At 38.2% G+C, this 19,384-nt stretch overlaps 1 protein-coding gene across 1 annotated transcript in view; it reads left to right on the forward strand.

The window, feature by feature from the left end:
- The window catches only part of LOC140507852 (aldehyde oxidase 3-like), a 104,705-nt gene extending 96,708 nt beyond the window's left edge, over nucleotides 1-7,997 (forward strand). Inside the window, exons 28-29 of the mRNA XM_072615720.1 lie at nucleotides 256-423; nucleotides 7,267-7,997. Coding sequence (XP_072471821.1) covers nucleotides 256-423; nucleotides 7,267-7,320 — 222 coding nt within the window. The 3' untranslated portion in view covers nucleotides 7,321-7,997. The remainder of the gene's footprint in view (nucleotides 1-255; nucleotides 424-7,266) is intronic.
- Nucleotides 7,998-19,384: the final 11,387 nt, after the last annotated feature.

A 19,384-nucleotide genomic window follows, 5' to 3' on the forward strand; every position in this document is an offset into this window, starting at 1 on the left:
CTTCATTATAGTGGAGGGTTCTACCAGCAGATAGGCTAGAAATTTATTAGAAAGTGACAATGATACTATAAAACAGCATCAATTAAGTAGTTTTAAAAATTGTTTTAAGTCTACGTGGGTTGCCTCTGTCATCCTCGAAAAGCTGTTCAGGAAGTTGTTACTTGTGCTTATATATTGCTTGTTATATTGTCTAAACATTGTTTGTTCTGAGTGTGGATATGAGAGACCCCCCCAAACCACTTTGTTTTCTCCTAGGGTCTAGGTGAGTCTGGAATGTTCCTTGGATCATCTGTGTACTTTGCTATACTTGATGCTGTGGCTGCAGCACGAAAGGAGAGAGGCCTGACTGAGACTTTTACAATGAACAGCCCTGCAACCCCTGAGCTGATTCGAATGATGTGTGTGGATAAATTTACTAGCCTGGTATGGAGTTCTTTTTTTTTTTTTTTTCTGTCTATGGATTCTCTGCAACATCTTTCTCTTGTTATCAAATTCCTCTCTGTGACTTCTCAGCTTCAGGAAGGAAGGCAGTAGGAGATGGTATTAAACAGCCAGATCCCTTTGTTAGTGGTTGTGGGGAGGGAAGAGGAAAACAAAACCAGCAAAAACTGGCTTGTTCCTGGCATTTCAAAAAGATAAGGTTTTTTCCAAACCCTGTGTGTCCATCGAGAGAGATCATGATATAGTAGCAAGAGCCCTGGTCTTGGAGTCAAGATTTACGTTTGATCCTTGGTTTTGACACTTATTAGCTATGTAACCTTGGGCAAGTCACTTCACCTCTGAAGCTAATGAGTTCCCTTATCTCTTGAAGTGGAATGACAATACTTGCCTGACCTGCTTCAGATGGTAGTTGCTAGGAGAATGTCAACCTTAAAATGCCATGTGAATGTGAACTGTTAGGGATTTAAAATAAGTCTGACTCCCTCCAGAAAACTTTTTTTGATCCAACCCATAATGATCTCTCCTTCTTTGATCTATAGCCTTTATTGTTGGGCAGTCAGTCAAGCATTTATTAAACTCTTGTTATTGCCAGCTACTAGGCAAGGTGATGGAATACAAAGATAAAAATGGAACAATCCCTGCCTTCAAAGTTTATATTTTCTCCCAAAAGCCAACATGTGCATAAAGAAATAAATATGAAATAAATGAAAGATGAGTGGAGCATCATAGCTGGGGGAATCAGGAAAAGTTTTATGTGGAAGGTGATTGCTGGGTTGAGTTTTGAAGGAAGTTACATGGGAGGCAGCCAGTATGAAGATGCTGAGATGGGAGTTGGGCTATTATATGTGAGGGATCACAAGAAGCCAGTTTGACTAGATCCTCTAGAGTGGGAAGGAAAGTCATGTATAATAAAATTAGAAAGATAGCTTAGGGACAGTTTCTGAATGGTTGTAAAATGGGAGATGAAACATTTTATATTTGATCTTAGAGGCTATGGGGGGGTCACTGGTGTTTACTGAAAAGAAAAGTGACATGGTCAGACTTGTACTTTAGAAAAATCATCTTAGCAGGATTGAAAAAGGGGTGAGCTTTAATGCAGGGAAACCAATTAGGAGACTGTTGCAATAGTCCCATCCAGAGGTGATGATAACCTAAATTAGGGTGGTGGTCATATAATTATAGAGGAGGTGACTGATGCAAAGCTATAGTGGAGATGAAATGACAGATGAAATGACAGGATTTGGCAATAGATTGGATGAGGAGAAATGAGGAGTTGAGGATAACATTAAGGTGGTGAATCTAGTCTAATAGAAGGATAACAGATCCCTTAGCCACTAGGGGAGTTTAGAAGGGAGATGGATTTGAGTGGAAGGATGATGATTCAGATTTGGACATGTTGAGTTCAGAATGCCTACAGAGAATCCAGTTTGAAATGTCCAAGAGACAGTTGAAGCTCAAGAGAGAAACTAGGACTGGGTATAAAGATTTGGTAGTCATCTGCATAGAGAAGATAATTAAAGGGAAGCTGAAATGAAGTCGCCAAGTGAGAATGTGTAGAGAGAAGTGAAAAACAGAGCATTGTGGCAGTTGAGGAGAGTGATATGGAGGCTGAATCAACAAAGAAACAAAGAGGGAGCTGTCCAACAGGTAGAACTAAGAAAGCAGTGAACATGAAAACCCAGGGAAAAGAGAGAATCCAGGAGGAAAAGGAAATCAGCAATGTCAGATGGTGCAGAGAGGTAGAGAAGGATGAGGACTGAGAAAAGTCCAGGAGATTTTGAAATTAAGCGATCATTGGTAACTTTCAAGACAGTAGTTTCGATTGAGCAAAGAGGTAAAAAACCAGATTGCAAACTGATTTGCCCAGTTAGCTTGTAAGTGCATATTGGTTGAAAGCATTTCTATTTCCAAACCAGTCATTCCTTGCCTTGGGTTTCTTTAGCTTTCCCAGCTCCCTAGTTTTCCTTGCTTTTATTAACACTTCCTTCAAGGACAGGAGTAGGAATCCTGAACCTGAGCCCAAGAGTAAAAGGGCACAAAAGAAAGGAAGAGAGGAACCACTATGTATTGAAAAAGGAAAGTCACAAGAAGGGGAAACCAAAAAAGACAAATGAGATATTTTCTGAGTAGATGTGTAACAGAAAGTAACAACAGTAAGCACACAATGCTTATTGGCAAAGAGGTTAGAATATCCACTTATGTTACATTGGCAAAGACAAAGGCCATTGAAGGATTTAGTAGTGAGATGACTGAGAAAGCATTCAGAATAGTTTTTTGAAGACACATACAGGTATGTATACTCTCTTTTATTACATACCAACCAAAATTATAAAGCTTTCATTATTTCTTGGAATCATAGATCTATATGACTGGAAGGGACTTTAGAGGCCATCTAATCCAAATTCCTCTTTTACATATTGGGAAACTGAGGCCCAGAAAGAATAAGTGAATTACTCAATGTCATCACACAGGGAGTTTCAGGGATAGGATTTGAATCCAGGCTTTCTAATTCCAGATCAAATCATCTTTCTATTGTGTCACTTTAGCCCATTTCCATGTCATGCCATCCCAGTTAAAGGCTAGGATGATGGGTGCTAAGAAAAGGATAAGCACAAGAAGTCTTGGAATTCTTGAGGCAAGACAGTCTTTAGTAATATTGATTTAGCTCCTAAAATCATCCTCATGACATATGCTGAAGAATAGAATTTAACCACAGTTGGGGTTTACTAGGGTGTACCTCCATAATGTCTTCACTAAAGACCTATTTTAGCCCCGCACCTTATCCAGACCTGTTCTAATGACTGTCTGAATACACCTAAGATGGGCAAGTCATTTGGTATCTTCAGACCTAATGGTTACCAAGCCTGCCATTTCTATCTTACAGAGTTGTGATGATGATCAAACTATAACTGAAATGCATTTTTATAAAAAAAGCTGTAAAAATCACATGACTGTTTTTTTTTTTTTTTACTGTTGCCCTTTGAGCAGACCTGGAATTAAAGTCCTGATTTCATGATTAATACAAAATTTAAAAATAATAACAATATTGAATAACTTGCATGTATATAGTACCTACTGTATGCCAGGCATAGTGAACATTTTATAAATATTTTCTCATTTGATTTTCATAACTCTGGGAGGTAGGTACTATTATTGCCCTCATTTTGCTTTTGAGAGAACTGAGGCAAATAGAAATTAAGCAACTTACAGTCACATGGCTAATAAGTATGTGAGGTAAGATTTGAACTCCAGACTTCTTTACTTCAGACCCATCACTCTATCCCTCATGCCACCTAGCTGTCCCTTTTCATGAGACTTTGAACTAGTATCTGAACTTCATTTACCACATCTATGAAATGGAAATAATACATTCCTTAGAGGGCTGTTTGAGAATCAAATTAAGATCACGTCTATGGAAGTGCTTTATAAACTTCAAAATGTGATTATATTGTCAATTTGCTACAGATGCGAAGAAAAGAAAGGGAAGAATAAGATGATAGAACATTTTATATTTCAGAGATTTAATTAAACCTGAAAATAAAAGAGGAATGTATAGAGAAGATAATGAGATGCACTGAAAAAAGTATCCTTAATTTGAGTCAACCTTTCTCTGGCTTAAGTCCAAAAATGTTGCCAAGGGTGTGAGCACCAATGTATGGGTGTGGGTACACACTCCTAGGGCTTGTAGCCTTCATTTTACTCAGTCACCCTTGAGATGTTAATCCTACTCCTCAGGCCTTTACCACATTGCCATCTGTATACATAAGTGGATTAGGCTATAATTTCTATTGTGTGACCAGAGTTTCTGAAAGGCCCTCCTATCCTAAATCTCTGTCTTGTCAGCTTTCTGAAATTCCCAGTCATTGCCTTGGCCTAAGACATTATGGTAGATGTCAGAATCCTGGGAAGGATACTACATTGCCATTAGCAGCAAAATTATCAGATTAGTTAGCTGTTACTTTTCAAACCCCTGAGACAATGAAAATCAAAATAAGTGGGCCAAGAAAAGAGAAGCTCCTGTTAAAAGTCATCAGTAGTGGTGATGCTATTATGATAAGGAGAATTTGGGGCACTGTTGAGCCTGGAGGAAGAAGAATAATGTGGGTATCTTCTTGCTCAGAACCCTGGAGATGTTCCCGGGACCATTGATACTAAATTGGTACAATCATTGAACTGCTAATGCACAGATGAGAAAATGGGAAAGGAGTGATATATTATGGATCAGGTTTCCAATGTAATGGTCAGCATAGTGTGCTAATAAAGAGTACACAAGAGTGACTGGTTGACTCTGGAAGGAATGGAGTGTCTGGCATTGTCCATGGTAATGGGCCTGGGTCTTGTTCTCCTTTTGTCTTCATTGTGGAGAGTGTAGGTATTTGAAGGTGTAAGTGTTGGTTCTAAGGTCAAGGTGCCTTCACCTTGAGTTCCCCTCCAGAACTGGAGAGATTAATGAAGATGTGACTGAGATAAGATATGGCTTAGAGATTCCTCAACAAAAACTAAGTAGAGAATGTATGAGCCCTGAAGACCAAGGGTAGTATGAAGATACAGAAACCTGGGAATAGAGTGCCAAAAAGGGGAAGGAGAACTGGAGACAAACTTGGACTACTAGAAACTTGGGCTTTTTGACCTTTAACAAAAATCTCTGCAGTACCTACTATGGTTGGAGAGAGTATTCAGGATAGTGATGCAGTATATTCTAAAAGATCTCAATACCCATAATGCTGACTTTGTTAAAACATGTATGGGGATATTGGCCCTTTGGAATGCATAGTTGTGAAACTTCTGTTGCACAAGTTGTTAACATGATAGAGTTAGACTCTCAGAGATGAAAGAGAAGTAGTCCTTTTGTTTAATCCATTTTGCAGATGAAGAAATAGAGACACAGAGAAGCAAGTTCTAGGATAAGGATCCAGTCCTCCCAGTATAAACTCTAATGCCCTTTCCAAGATTGGCAAGACCTCATAATTATGCCATATTTAGCTTTGTGCCTATCAAGCATTCTGTAAGTGTTGCTTGATAATGAATATGATGTTAATGATGGGGTTCAGACTCTGGGAACCTCCTTGAGCTCCCCTTGAATCTTCCCACTTAATATGGCCTTTTTTACTCAAAATCTAATCTTCCCATGTGTTCTGGCAGTCTCAGGAAGCTTTTCATTATCATTTCAGGTCTCTGTTGCACTCCCCACCCTTGATCCCATCAAGACCCCATTCCCACACTGCTCCTATCAAGATCTCTGGATTGCCCCACCTGCTTCCCTCCCAAACCCTCCATTGTCCGATATCTCCTGATGGCCTCCAGCTGTTCCCAGCCTTTGACCCTCCTTGGAGTCCCTCCTTGGACTTCTCCTCAAGACCCTTCCTAAACCCCTCCTCCCATCACCTTGGACTACCAGCCCCCGCCCCCTCCCCCCGACACATCCCTTCTATACTCTTTTCTGTATTTAAGTTCCATCGTGCCTCCATGAAGGTGCTCAGATTCGGTCCAGCTCAGACTCTGTCTAGCTGGGATTCTATCTGGCCCGCTTGTGAATACAAGCGTTACAAATGCTTAGGCTCCTTAAGAGGAAGCCCAGTTTGGCGAATCTTTAATAAACTTTGTTTTCTTTGGCTTTAAGAAGGCTTGAGTCGAATTCATTCGAGCAGGACCCAGACTGTCAGTAATTTGGGGTCCACCGTCACCCCTCAACCTCCTCATTGATAGCTAATATTTATATAGGGCTTCCTATGTACCAGATGCTGTGCTAAGTGCTTTATAATTATTATCTCCCAACAATCTTGGGAGGTAGATGCTATTATGATCTCCATTTTACGGATGAAGAAACTGAGGCAGACAGAGGTTAAGTTGATTACATGGTGTCCTTAAATCAAAGTTCTTTCAACAAAAGAGGCACAAAGTTTCCCATTTAAAAGAAACCTCCTCTTATGTAAAGCCAAGTCAGACTCAGAAAAGGGAAAAGTTTGAAGCAGGGGACACTAACTCCAAACCAAATACATGACTGGCACCAATGGATAAGGATCAGGAGCTCTAACTCCTCCTGAAGTCCTCAAAAACAAACAAAGCAGCATATTTTCTTTATACCTGATAAGTCATAAGTTTCTGAATTGACTAGGTACCATTAGAAATACTGCTTTGCTAGCAGTTGTAATGACTTTGCATCACTTTTTTCCTGGACATTAAATAAAGACCTTTCCAAACTCTGTTAATTCACCCACTTCCATTAAATCAGCGATTTACACCTAAGAATCCTAGCTACTAATAGAATATTACAGCTATAAGGGACCTTTGAAATTGTCTAGTCCAATCCATCCATTTTCTAGAGGAGAAGAATGAAAGCAGGGATTTGCTAAAATTCATGTAGGTAGTTAATAAAAGACCTGGGATTAAAACCCACTTCTTCTGAATCCAACTCTTGCACTCTTTCTACTAAATCACTTTTCTCTGAAATAATAGCATGTTTAAAAAAAATCTTTTAGGACTAATTTGAAAAACAAAAAGGAAACTATTCTTGGCTGCCATGCAAATGGGAGAATTTGGAATTGGGGATTTAGGCATGGCCAGGAATCCCAAAGAAGGTATTTCATGCCTAGGTCCTGAGGGATACTTCTTCCTTTAAGCCTTGGGGAAATGCTGATAAGCCCTTCTGAATATTCATGGAAGCCTCAGTCCCCTCAAGATTTAGTGTTTGAATTGTTTAAAAAAACTGTATGGGTAACAGCTTAGGTAAATTGTAATCAGTTATATGGGTTGGATGAATGTATTAACTTTCTTCTTTAAAACATTCTTACTATTGCTTTTAAAAATCTGTATTTTCTCTTTTAGATTCCACGAGATGACCCCAAATCCTATAAGCCTTGGTCCATTCCTGTAGCTTAATGTTTGAGTTCCAGAACATAAAGTAATGAATTTAACTGCCATTAACCACTATGAATGTTTCTGTTTTTAAATCCGTAGAAAAGGATATGTAATTCTTAAATATAATTATACTTACCAGATGCCTTAGAGTATCAAAATATATAAGTAATAAAATTTGTTTACTATTAAGATTTTAAATAAAAAATATTACTTTTTGACCTATTACTTTTCAATCATGAAAATGGACAAAATAGGCAGTACTTGACTAGATGGATAAAAAGGAAAAAGAAGACTTTGCAACACATTGCTACTTCTTAGGTAAAGTTGGAAGAATAGAAAACAAGTTATTTTCTTACAACTAGTTAAATTATTTTGGTTGAATTTTTCTTTAGCATATTTGGAAAATGGCATTAGCTTATTAAAGTAGTATGAAAGTATGTAGTAAGATAATCTCATTGCCTGTTTTATTGTTTAACTTGGTCTGAAATACTATGCAACAACCTATAACTTCTCTTTGTCCAAGTGTTTTGTGTTCCTGTCATGGATTCTCTCTCAATGTGATTCTTAAAGCAGCCAACTTGTAAGTTGTGTACAATCAAGAAGGGTGAGGATTTAAGGAAACAATAATTTCATATCAAATTTAAAATTATAACTTTAAGAAAGCAAAATTTTGCATATTAAAAATTTTATTGATGTCATTTGTCTTTAAATCATTTATTTCCCATACTGCTTGTCAAATTGAACACTCTCTTCAGACAAAGGAAGAAGAATTACACAAGTATATATGTATGTGTATATATATACATATATATACATATATATAAAATGCACAGAATGTGTCTAATATCTACAATAATAGAGGAAGAAGACATGTCACATTTTCTCTTCTCCAGGAACTCCACTATTTTCTCCATTATATTGAATTTGTCATCCTTTTAGTGATCTTACGTTGCTCTAGTCATTGTTTTTCTTGTTCTCTCGGTTCTGCATATGTTGATCTATATTTCTTCATTTGCCTTTTCTTAAAAAACAGGAAAATATAAAGTGTATCTTGGCTACAATTTACACATCAGAGAATTTCTTGGGAAAAGTATGTAAAATATATATATTCAAGTACCTTGAAAATAGCAGAAGGGAAAAGGAGTAATAAGGAATAAGTTATACTCAATAGATGGTCTCTGAAGTTTCATCTAAAACTGAGACTCTATGATTCTCTCATATCCCTGAGACAACTAAAAACCTGGGAAAATTAGTTTTAGATGGCTATTACTGTATTGAAACACTAGAAGCTTCTGTCTCCAAAGCTGGAATATTAAGAAAGGAGTATCCTCTGGATTCAGCCTTGGTCTGTCTTGAAAAGTCTTTCTTGGGTCAGATTTCATTGATTTCCAAACCTGTTTCCTCACAAAAAACATTCTTTACATAAGTGTGAATGAATAGGGTCAATCCCACAAATCCTTGATATCATCCCTTCTTCTCCAGCAGATTACCCCCACAATCACTCCTCATCTTTCTTTAATCTTTACTTCCATTTATTTGTTCCTCCTCTGCTGCCTACAAATACATCTAAGGCTTTTTCTTCCTGGAAACAAACAAAAAACCCCAAACCCTTACTAGACTCTGCCATCTCCTCAAGCTTTCATCCTCTGTGTCTCTTCCTTTTCAGAATCAAACCCCTAGAAAAGCATTTTTTTTTAATCCACAGGTTTAACTTTTTGTTGTTGTGCAGTTGTTTTCAGTTGTGTCTGACTCTTTGTGATCCCATTTGGAGGTTTCTTGGCAGAGATATTGGAGTAGTTGGTCATGTCCTTCTCGAGCTCTTTTTTTTTTCTTTTTTACAGATGAGGAAACTGAGGCAAGCAAGGTTAAGTAACTTATTTGGGGTCACATAGCTAATAAATGTCTAGGCCTGGTGTCTTATCCTCTGTGGCATCTAGTTGCCCCAGACTCCATTTTACTTCTTATCAGTCTTTTGCAATCTGGTTTCTGATATTATCATCCAGTTTCAAATCGTTTTCTCTAAATTATCAATAATGAATTCATGGTCTTTGTTCAGTCCTCATTCTTCTCAGCCTTTCTCCAGAATTTGATCCTCTTGGCCATCCCTCTCCTGAGTTCTCTCTCCTCTTTGGGTTTTCATGACACTACTCTTTGTTTTCTTTCTATTAGACCATTCCTTTTCAATCTGTTTTGCTAGTCAAGAAGCCCTTCCTCTCACCTGTAAGTGAGCCCCAACCACATGCCTATTACTGACTAGACCCAAGTTGTTCATGGCACTGGCACATCAAGTTTTGACAGGTGTCTCAAAATCAGAACATGTAAAACCCAAACTCATTATCTTTTCCCTCACTTCTGCCTGTCTTTCAAACTTTCCTCTTTCTATGAAGGACATCCCCAACCTTTCAGTCACCTAGGTTTACAGTTTTAGCAGTGTCATTGATTTCTCACTCTCTCTTACCCCATCTACACAGTCAGTTGCAAAATCTAGTCTAAATCCATATCATATTTCATATTTATTTCATTATTTTAGTCTAAGCTTTCATCACCTATCACCTGGATTACTACAACCACCTCCTAATTAGTGAATCAATCAACAAACATTTAAGGAGGTGAAGAATATGGAAAAGATCTTCAGAAAGTAGGCTTTGAGCTGAATCTTGAGTAAAGCCAACAAAACTAAGAAACAGAGATGAAGAGAAAGAGAGAATTCTAGACCATTCTGGGGTTAGCCACTGCAATTCCTGGAATGAGGAGCTGCAGAATTTTGTGAGAGTAACAGCAGATAGGACAATGCAGTTAGATCATAGAGTGCATGTGTGAGAGTCCAGTGTAAGAAGACTGGAGAGGTAGGAACAGGCCAGGTTGTAAAGAGCTATCATTGCCAGGTTTTATATTCCAATTCATCTTCCACATGGCTGTTAAAGTAGAGCAGAGCTCTAATGGGTAGGCCATATAGCCTGAATGCTAAACACACAATGACCGCAAAGGTTATTTTACAGAGAACTTGTGTTAGAAAATCACTCAAGCAGAGGTCAAAAGAAGTGGTAGAAGAACACTCTCAAGGTCTTTGTAAAGAATTTTAGTATCAATTATATGATATGGGGGACACTAGCACAGGACTGCCCAGCATGGCACACCCGTATCAGAGAAGGTGCTATATTCCATGAGCAAAGCAGAATTGAAGCAGCACAAAGGAAACTTGAGCTGGGCAAATCCAGTGACATCTCTATCCCAAATGTTCTGATGGACTATTCGTGCCTGACCTGTGGTAGACCATTCTGAACTCATGTTGCATTGATCAGCCACAGCCAAACACATTGTACTCTGACCTCAACATCATGATGTCATGGGTCCTCTTTGAAAATGAAGAAGGAAGAACAACCAAGTTACTTTCCTACAATGCATGTTGTACCATGTCACTTCTCTGCTCAGTAAATGCTAGTAACTCTCTATTGCCTCTGGAATAAAATATAAAATGCTCTATTTGGCTTTTGAAACTCTTCGAAAACTAGTTTTTCTATACATTTTCAAACACCACCTTTGCAGAAGTTGTCACAAGCCTGGAATGCACTTCCACCTCACTTGGAACCTCTTAGAAACTCCCTGGTTTTTTCCTCCAAAATTGTATTTGAACAGGGTCTTCTCCATGAAAACCTTTAAAAATCCCCTTCATTTTAGTGCTCTCTCTCTCACCCAAACAATCACTTGCATTTATTTTGTGTGTAATTTTTGTACACTTCTCTCTAGCTGCAAACTCCTTAAAGGCAGAGCTTATTTTATCTTTGTCTTATCCCCATAGTCTTGCACAGTGCCTGGCACTTGATACATAGCTGTTGATTGGGTGAGTGAATCAAGGGAGTGAATGTAGAAAGAAAGGCAAGGGCAAAATCTTGGGAAGGATCCAAGGCATTGAGGAGGCCAAGAATAGAGACTTAGGTAAGATCTAAAAAGTTAGGAAAATAAGAGAGAGAATAAAAAGTAACCAGAGGTTGTTACTGTCAGGGTCACTTACTATTCAAGGAAGGTTACTATTAGAGTAATAATGATGGAGCTCAGAAGAAGGGAAAATTTCAAGAAAAAAGAGATTGACTGGTCAACAATGCCAAATAAATGCTGTATATAAGTCAAGAATTAGAAGTATTGAATTAGAAGATTTAGTACAAGAATTAGAAGTACATGGTACTTAGCAAGAAAGGGACTGGTTGGAGATGGAAAGTGGATGTAGAATTGGTCTTGTTCTTCCCTTTCCCCTTCTGCTTCTTCTCCTCCTTCCGTTCCTCCTCTTCCCCCTTGTCCTCCTCCTCCTCCTCCTCCTTCTCCATCTTCTTCTCTTCCTCCTCCTCCTTCTCCTCCTCATCTTCCTCCTCCTTCTCTCTTGCCACCTAGTCCTGTACACCTAGGTGCTTATTTGGTATCTTGAACTAAATGTCTAACAGACATCTTAAACTCAACATGTCCAAAATGGAATTCATTAACTTTTCCTCCAAACTCTTCACTCCTCCTAACTTCCCTATTATAGTCAAGGGCACCACCATATTTTTGGTCACCTAGGCTCACAATTTAGATGTTATCTTCCTCTCCTCACTCTCTCTCACCCTGCATAACCAAGAGGTCAGGGCCTGTTGATTCTTCCTTCACATCTCTTGTATAAGGCTCCTTCTCTCCTCTGACACTGTCTGGTGCATGCCCTTATTACCTCACACATAGATTATTAAAATTAGCCTTCTGGTTGATCAACTAGCCATAAGCCTCCCCACTCTAGTCTATCCTCCATTCAGCTATCAAAGTAGTCTTCTCTCTGTCAATAGAACTGTCAACCAGTCAGTCAACAAGTATTTTATTAAGAGCCTGTTTTTCCCAGATACTGTGCTGGGTATTGGGGATACAAAGAATGACATTATCTCTAACATTCCCTTTTAAGACCATAAAAATAGGTGCTGATCTGCATTACAGAAGGGCTCTCCCTCATCAAGAGGGAATTTCTTTGTTGATAGCAATGCAATCACAGGTCCAATTCTTACTCCACAAGACTCTGATAAAATTAAATATTGATACATCCTTTCTTCATGCCCAGTTCTATGTTCGAGCACCGGGGAAGACACATAGTTCAGACAAGACACAGTTCCTGCCCCAAAGCAGTTTATCGTCTAGTTCCATGAGGACTTTTTGCTTGAAACTTTGCCTAGCTTTTATTGGGTCTAAATGATAAGTTTCATAAATACACACTCAGACTTTCAAATGTAACATTACTAATATATTCAGACTTTCTCCCTTCCCACCTATCTCATAAGAAAGGGATGTCCTTTCCTAAAGGAAAGGAATATGATCTTAGCTCCATTCCCTCCAGAATGTTAGGTTTTCCATTCACTCTGTTGCTTCCTTTTCTATTCTCCTGTCCCTCCTTCTCCTTCCCTGCCCAGGCTGGCCCCACCAAAACCCTTTTTCTTACATAGCTTAGCTACCTTAATGACCTAATGTGGGTTACCACAAACATGGGCTACATCTATCAATGAAATTGGTTGGAAAATATGTGCTTATATTTAAGTGTGTACAACAAAAAATGATGCCACTTAAAAAGCAAATTAGATCTAGAGGAAAAAAAGACTAAAACATTCAGACACCATAGTAATTTTAGCCAGTTTCATAAAGCGATTTATAATCTTTGACCAATTAGCTTGATCTTCCCAAGTGGTATTTGCACTTTAAAAAAGGATCTTTGTAAGTTAGAAATTTTTTTTCTCTTAAAATAATATCTAATTAGGAGAATAAGTGTAGGAAATAGAGAAATTGGGAAAGAAGTGGTATTAGAGGAAGTGATTGCTAATCTAGCACCCTTTTCTGTGTCACTCCAATGCTTCTTCAGACTTGTTAGATTAGAGTTATGGGAGAGCCCTAAGTCTGGTCCAGAATAGTTGTGGAGGTTATTGGAATACCGAGTCTTAGACTGAGCTAAAGAACCATATATTGGAGGCAAGTTACAGGTCATGAAAATGACCAGAGGTGGCTTGGTGTAGGACTAAATTTGGTGTCAGGGATATGAGGTTCCTTTTTGGCTTTATTATCTGTTTGTGCCTAACCAAGTCATTTCACTTCTTTAGACCTCAGTTTCCTCATCTGTAAAGTGAAAGGCTTGAACTAGATCATCAAGTCTTACACTGATCCTATGAACTCAGCAAACATTTATCAAGCACTTGCTATATGTGATATACTGTGCTGTAGATAAGGGGCACAAATCTGTATACACATGGGTGCACACACACACACACACACACATACACACTCCAGTTTCTACCTTCAAAGACCTTATGACCAAATGGAGGAATACAATATATATACAAAAGTAAATAAATCTGAACTAAAAAGAAGAGGAAAAGAGCCCTAAAAAATGGAGGGGATCAGAAGGGGTTTAGGTGGCATTTGAGCTGATCCACAATGGTAGGTTATTAAACCTTCTAAGTGGCAGAGGGGAGGAGGGAGGACATTTCTGGTAAAGAAAAAAGAGATAAGAAATAGAATATAAATTCAGGGAGCAATTAGTAGTTCATTTGGGGTGGAACAAAGTTCATGAAGAGGAGTAATATGAAATAACATGAGTAAGATAGATTGCAAAGAGATTGTGAAAGATTATATATATCACAATGAGAGTTTGCCTGTATCTACTAGGAACCACTGAAGGTTTCCAAAAAGTAGAGTAATGTGATCAGACTTGTGCTGATTTGTTGGGGTTTTTTTTGACCAGTTATATAATAGAGACATATTGAAAAAGATAGAGTCCTGAAAGAGGGAGACCAATAATCCCAGAATCCTAGATTTTGAGAATTGGCAGGGACCTCTATGGCCATACAGTCCAGTCCATCTCTAAAAGTAATCCCCAACATACTTGAAAAAATTATAATGACCAAGCTTAGCACCAAAGAAGAAAAATAAAAAGAACCCTGTCCCTGCTTTTTTGAAGAGATGAGGAAAAAGGGAGGTGTATGAGTGTGTAACACTGTGTATATGTTCTCAACTTTCTTCAATTATGTTGATTAGATTTGTTGAACTGTTTCCCCCTGTTTTTAGTTCTTATAGGGAATTCTTGTATTCTAGAAAGTAGAGAAATTTGTTAATGATACACTGAGTGGGCAAAAAAAAATGGAGGAATAATGAGTGAACCATGTTAGAGTGGGAATAAAGAATAATTAGGGCAGCACTAAGACTGAATGCCAAGTTCAGAGGAGCTATTATGACAGAGATTGAGGAGGTTTCCTGGGAAAACTGAACGAATTGAAGATTTACAGAGTTCTTCCTTTTATAATATCTCAGCTCAGAGGGAACAGAACTTCCTGGTTTTAAAGAGCAAAGGGAGAAAAGGTTGAAAAATAAATTACAGGCATGAAATTTTAGAGCTGGAAAGAATCCTCTATTGATAAAGAAACTGAGGTCCTGGCAGATGCAGAATTTTATCTAGGTTATTGCTTCCTTTCTCTCTTTTTTTTTTTTTGAAATTCACATTCCATTTATTTTTATGTAAAGAATGACTTGCCATTTTACCTATAACATCTTATTACCTTGCTAATTGATCAGACACATTAAAGGTTACTAATAGAAAGGTTTCATACTCACATAACATGTAATCATCTTCCTCATCTGTTTTCCATTATTCTCCATCACCTCATGCTCACCTGCAGTCTTTAATCCCCCTATTATTTCCTTGTGAAGTTTGTTTTGCTTCTCCCCCTCTACTTTGATTATGAAAAAGTGACTTTAAAAGGGAAGTCAGAAAGAGGAAAAGTTAACTCTTTATATGTCATTTCTTTGGTCATTCTTTTCATAGACACTAGAAAAAGGTTGTGGTTTGGTTAAAATGTCATTGACAATAACTGTGAAAGTCTGTTTACTTACCTAATAACCTAATGGCTCTTTCATTGTCTTGCAAGGGGCTCAGTTTGAACTCCAAACCCACCCTCGGTTTTCCTTTTTAAAAAATTTGTTATTTTGTTTTCTTTTTTTTTTTCTGTTTATGTATTTTAAGTTTGCAACATTTATTTCCACAAAATTTTGAGTTCCAAATTTTCTCCCCATCTCTCCCCTCCCCCCAACCCAAACCACCAAGCATTCTGATTACCCCTTCCACCAATCTGCCTTCCCTTCTAACACCCATCCCTTTCCTTTTCCCCATCTTCTTTCTTGTCCTGTAGGGCAAGATTAATTTCTATACCCCATTACCTGTATTTCTTATTTCCCAGTTGTACGCAAAAACAATTCTCAACATTTATTCCTAAAACTTTGAATTCCAGCTTCTCTTCCTTCCTCTCTCCCCACCCATTCCCACTGAGAAGGCAAGCAATTTAATATGGGCTATATGTGTGTAGTTTTGCAAATGACTTCTATAATAGTCATGTTGTGTAAGACTAACTATTTCCCTCCATCCTATCCTGCCCCCCCATTTCTTCTATTCTCTCTTTGGACCTTGTCCCTCCTCAAGAGTGTTTACTTCTAATTGCTCCCTCCTCTCATTTGCCCTCTCTTCCATCATCCCCCCCTTGCTTATCCTCTTCTCCCCTTCTTTCCTGCACTTTAAGATAGAGTTTCATAGCAAATCGAGTGTGCATGTATTCCTTCCTTGAGCCAAATGTGATGGGAGTAAGTTTGACTTTTTGCTCTCTCCCTTCCCCATTTTCCACTCCATTGAAAAGTCTTTTACTTGCCTCTTTTATGAGAGATAATTTGCCTGATTTCATTTCTCCCTTTCTCCTCCTAATACATTCCTCTCTCACCCCTTAATTTTATTTTTTTAGAGATGATTCCATTCTATTCAACACCTTGTGCTCTCTCTCTGTATATGTGTGTGTGTGTGTGTATGTGTGTGTGTGTGTAATCCCTCCAATTACCCAGATACTGAGAAAAGTTTCAAGAGTTACTCCATGTAGGAATGTAAACTGTTCAACTTTAGTAAATCCCTTATGATTTCTCTTTCCTGTTTACCTTTTCATGCTTCTCTTGATTCTTGTGTTTGAAAGTCAAATTTTCTTTTCAGCTCTGGTCTTTTCATCAAGAATGCTTAAAAGTTCTCTATTTCATTGAATGATCATTTTTCCCCCGAAGTTTTATACTCAGTTTTTCTGGGTAGATGATTCTTGGTTTTAATCTTAGTTCCTTTGACTTGTGGAATATCATATTCCATACCTTTTGATTCCTCAGTGTAGAAACTGCTAGATCTTGTGTTATCCTGATTGTATTTCCACAGTACTAGAATTGTTTCTTTCTAGCTGCTGGCAATATTTTCTCCTTGACCTGAGAACTGTAGAATTTGGCTATTATTCCTAGGAGTTTCTCCTTTTCGATCTCCTTCAGAAAGTGATCTGTGGATTCTTTCAATATTGATTTTGCCCTCTGGTTCTAGAATATCAGGGCAATTTTCCTTGATAATTTCATGAAAGATGATATCTAGGCTTTTTTTTTTGATCATGGATTTCAGGTAGTCCCATAATTTTTAAATTATCTCTCCTGGATCTAGTTTCTAGGTCAGTTGTTTTTCTAATGAGATATTTCACATTATCTTCCATTTTTTCATTCTTTTGGTTTTGTTTTGTAATTTCTTTGTTTCTCATAAAGTCATCATCCATTCCATTCTAATTTTTAAAGAACTATTTTCTTCAGTGAGCTTTTGAACCTCTTTTTCCATTTGGCTAATTCTGCTTTTTAAAACATTCTTCTCCTCTTTGACTTTTTTGGACCTCTTTTGCCATTTGAGTTAGTCTATTTTTAAAAGTATTATTTTCTTCAGCATTTTTTTGGGTCTCCTTTAGCAAGTTATTGACTCACTTTTCATGATTTTCTTGCATTGCTCTCATTTCTCTTCCCAATTTTTCCTCCACCTCTCTTACTGGATTTTCAAAATCCTTTTTGAGCTCTTCCATGGCCTGAGACCATTGCATATTTATTTTGGATGTTTGGGATGCAGAAGCCTTGACTTTTATGTCTTTTCCTGATGGTAAACATAATTCTTCCTCATCTGAAAGGATGGGAGAAAATACCTGTTCACCAAGAAAGTAACCTTCTATAGTCTTATTTTCCCCCCTTCTTTGGCCATTTTCCCAACCAGTTACTTGACTTTCAGGTCCTCTGTCAAGAGTAGGGTATACTCGGGGGACCTGTAAGATCTCAGTTCCTCCAAGGTGGCTCAATCAAGGGAGAGGAGTTTACTCCTCTGCTGGCCTGTGCTCTGGTCTGAGAGCAACCAGAAACTTTTCTGCCCAGAATCTGAGTGTTAGAATTCCCTCTCAACAACTACCTCCAGTTCTGACACTCCAGCACTCTTCCTTACCCAAACTCAGGGCTGAGATTCAGATCAGCTGCTCAATTTCCCCAGGGGTTTTAGTTGGAGGGTTCCCAGGGCCAGGCCATCACTCAGTGTGAGATTAAGATTAGCTGCTCAATTCCCCCAGAGGCTTTAAGTTGAGGGTTCCATCAATAGACACTGGCTTCTGCTGCTTCCACTCCACTGCCTGGGACCAGGGCTAGGGGAAGACACTGATCCCTTCTAACCCAGTTGAAAAAGCTCTCTCACTGACCTTTGAAGTTGTCTTTGGTACCTGTGAGTTGAGGGATTTGAGAAGCTCTGCTCTGCTGAGGATTCTGCCCCCAAGGTCCTCCTCCTCATGGTGCCATGTGGCCAAGGCTGAGCTGTATTCTGTTTTGTGTCCTGTGCAACAGACCTTTTCTGTCAGCCTTCCAGGTCACTCTGGGCTGGAAATCTCCTTTACTCTATCATTCTGTGGTTTCTGCTGCTCTAGAATTTGTTGAGAGCCATTCTTTGCAGGTATTTTATGGGCTGTCTATCTAGGTTATTTCTTGCCAAATACAGTGTTTTTTTCTCTGTTTTATTCAGAATAGGACCCATAGATACCTATAAGAAGCCAATTCTATTTTACATTTATATAATTTATATATCATAAATATATATATAAATTATGTATATAATTTGTAATTAAAATATGTTATGACTTCTTAAAATGCTTAAAATACTAAAATACCACCACTATGAATTTATTTTTTATTTTAGTCTGTGTAGTTCAAAGCATTTTGCTCCTGTGTCCTTACAACCTTGCCCCTCCCCCCTTTTCTCCAAATTGGTTCTTCCTATCTTGCCTAGGGTAGAAGTGCAGTAGGCACGCTCAGGTCTGACTGCTGTCTTGATTGGCATAAAATCTTTGGCCTGCTCCATTTCTAAATTGTCCTGATTTACTTCTCCTTAGGGAGGTTGTAGACCCTTCCCTTCTCAGGGAGAGTCTGGGACTTAGTGTGCACATCTAATTTACTTTAGGTCTGCTGAATCTTATAATTTCCAAACTCAAGGGAGCCACCTGCTTCAGCATCTCCTAATAACAAGGATTACAAGAGTGCTCCACCATGCTGGTCATGAAATACCCCTAAGGGGTTGATAGGATGAAAGAAAATATTATCTTCTTTTGAGCATGGAGAAATTAGGCTGCAATTATTCTAAGTGATTCATTCAAACAAGAGGCTAACATGTTGTTGCAATTATAATCCTAACAATTATCCCTCCCTTTTTTTTATGTATATAAAATACATTTGTATATTAGCCCTGTTGCAAAAGAAAACACATGCAAAAAAAATAAAGAAAGCAAAAAAAAAGTATGCTTCAACATGTACTCAGAATTCACCTGTTCTCTCTTTGGAGGTGGATAGCATTTTTCATCATGAATCCATTGGAATTGTCTTGGATTGTGTTGATCACAGTAGCATTAGGCTTTGACAATTGATTATTCTTACAATGTTGCTGTTGTTGTGCACAATGTTCTTCAGGTTTTGCTCATTTCACTTGTGTGAGGTTATATGTCTTCCAAGGTTTTTCTGAAACCATCCTGCATATCATTTCTTCTAGCAAAATATTATTCCATTCAAATCATACACACAACTTGTTCTGCCATTCCCCAATTTGTGAGCATCCTCTCAATTTCCCATTCTTTGTCATCACAAAAAGAGCTGCTATACATATTTTTGTACAAATGGGTCTTTTCCCCTTTACTTAGATCTTTTTGGGATACAACCCCAGTAGTGGTATTGTTGGGTAAATGGG

The sequence above is a fragment of the Notamacropus eugenii genome, chromosome 5 (genome assembly GCF_028372415.1).
Source record: "Notamacropus eugenii isolate mMacEug1 chromosome 5, mMacEug1.pri_v2, whole genome shotgun sequence".
Classification (NCBI taxonomy): Eukaryota; Metazoa; Chordata; class Mammalia; order Diprotodontia; family Macropodidae; genus Notamacropus; species Notamacropus eugenii.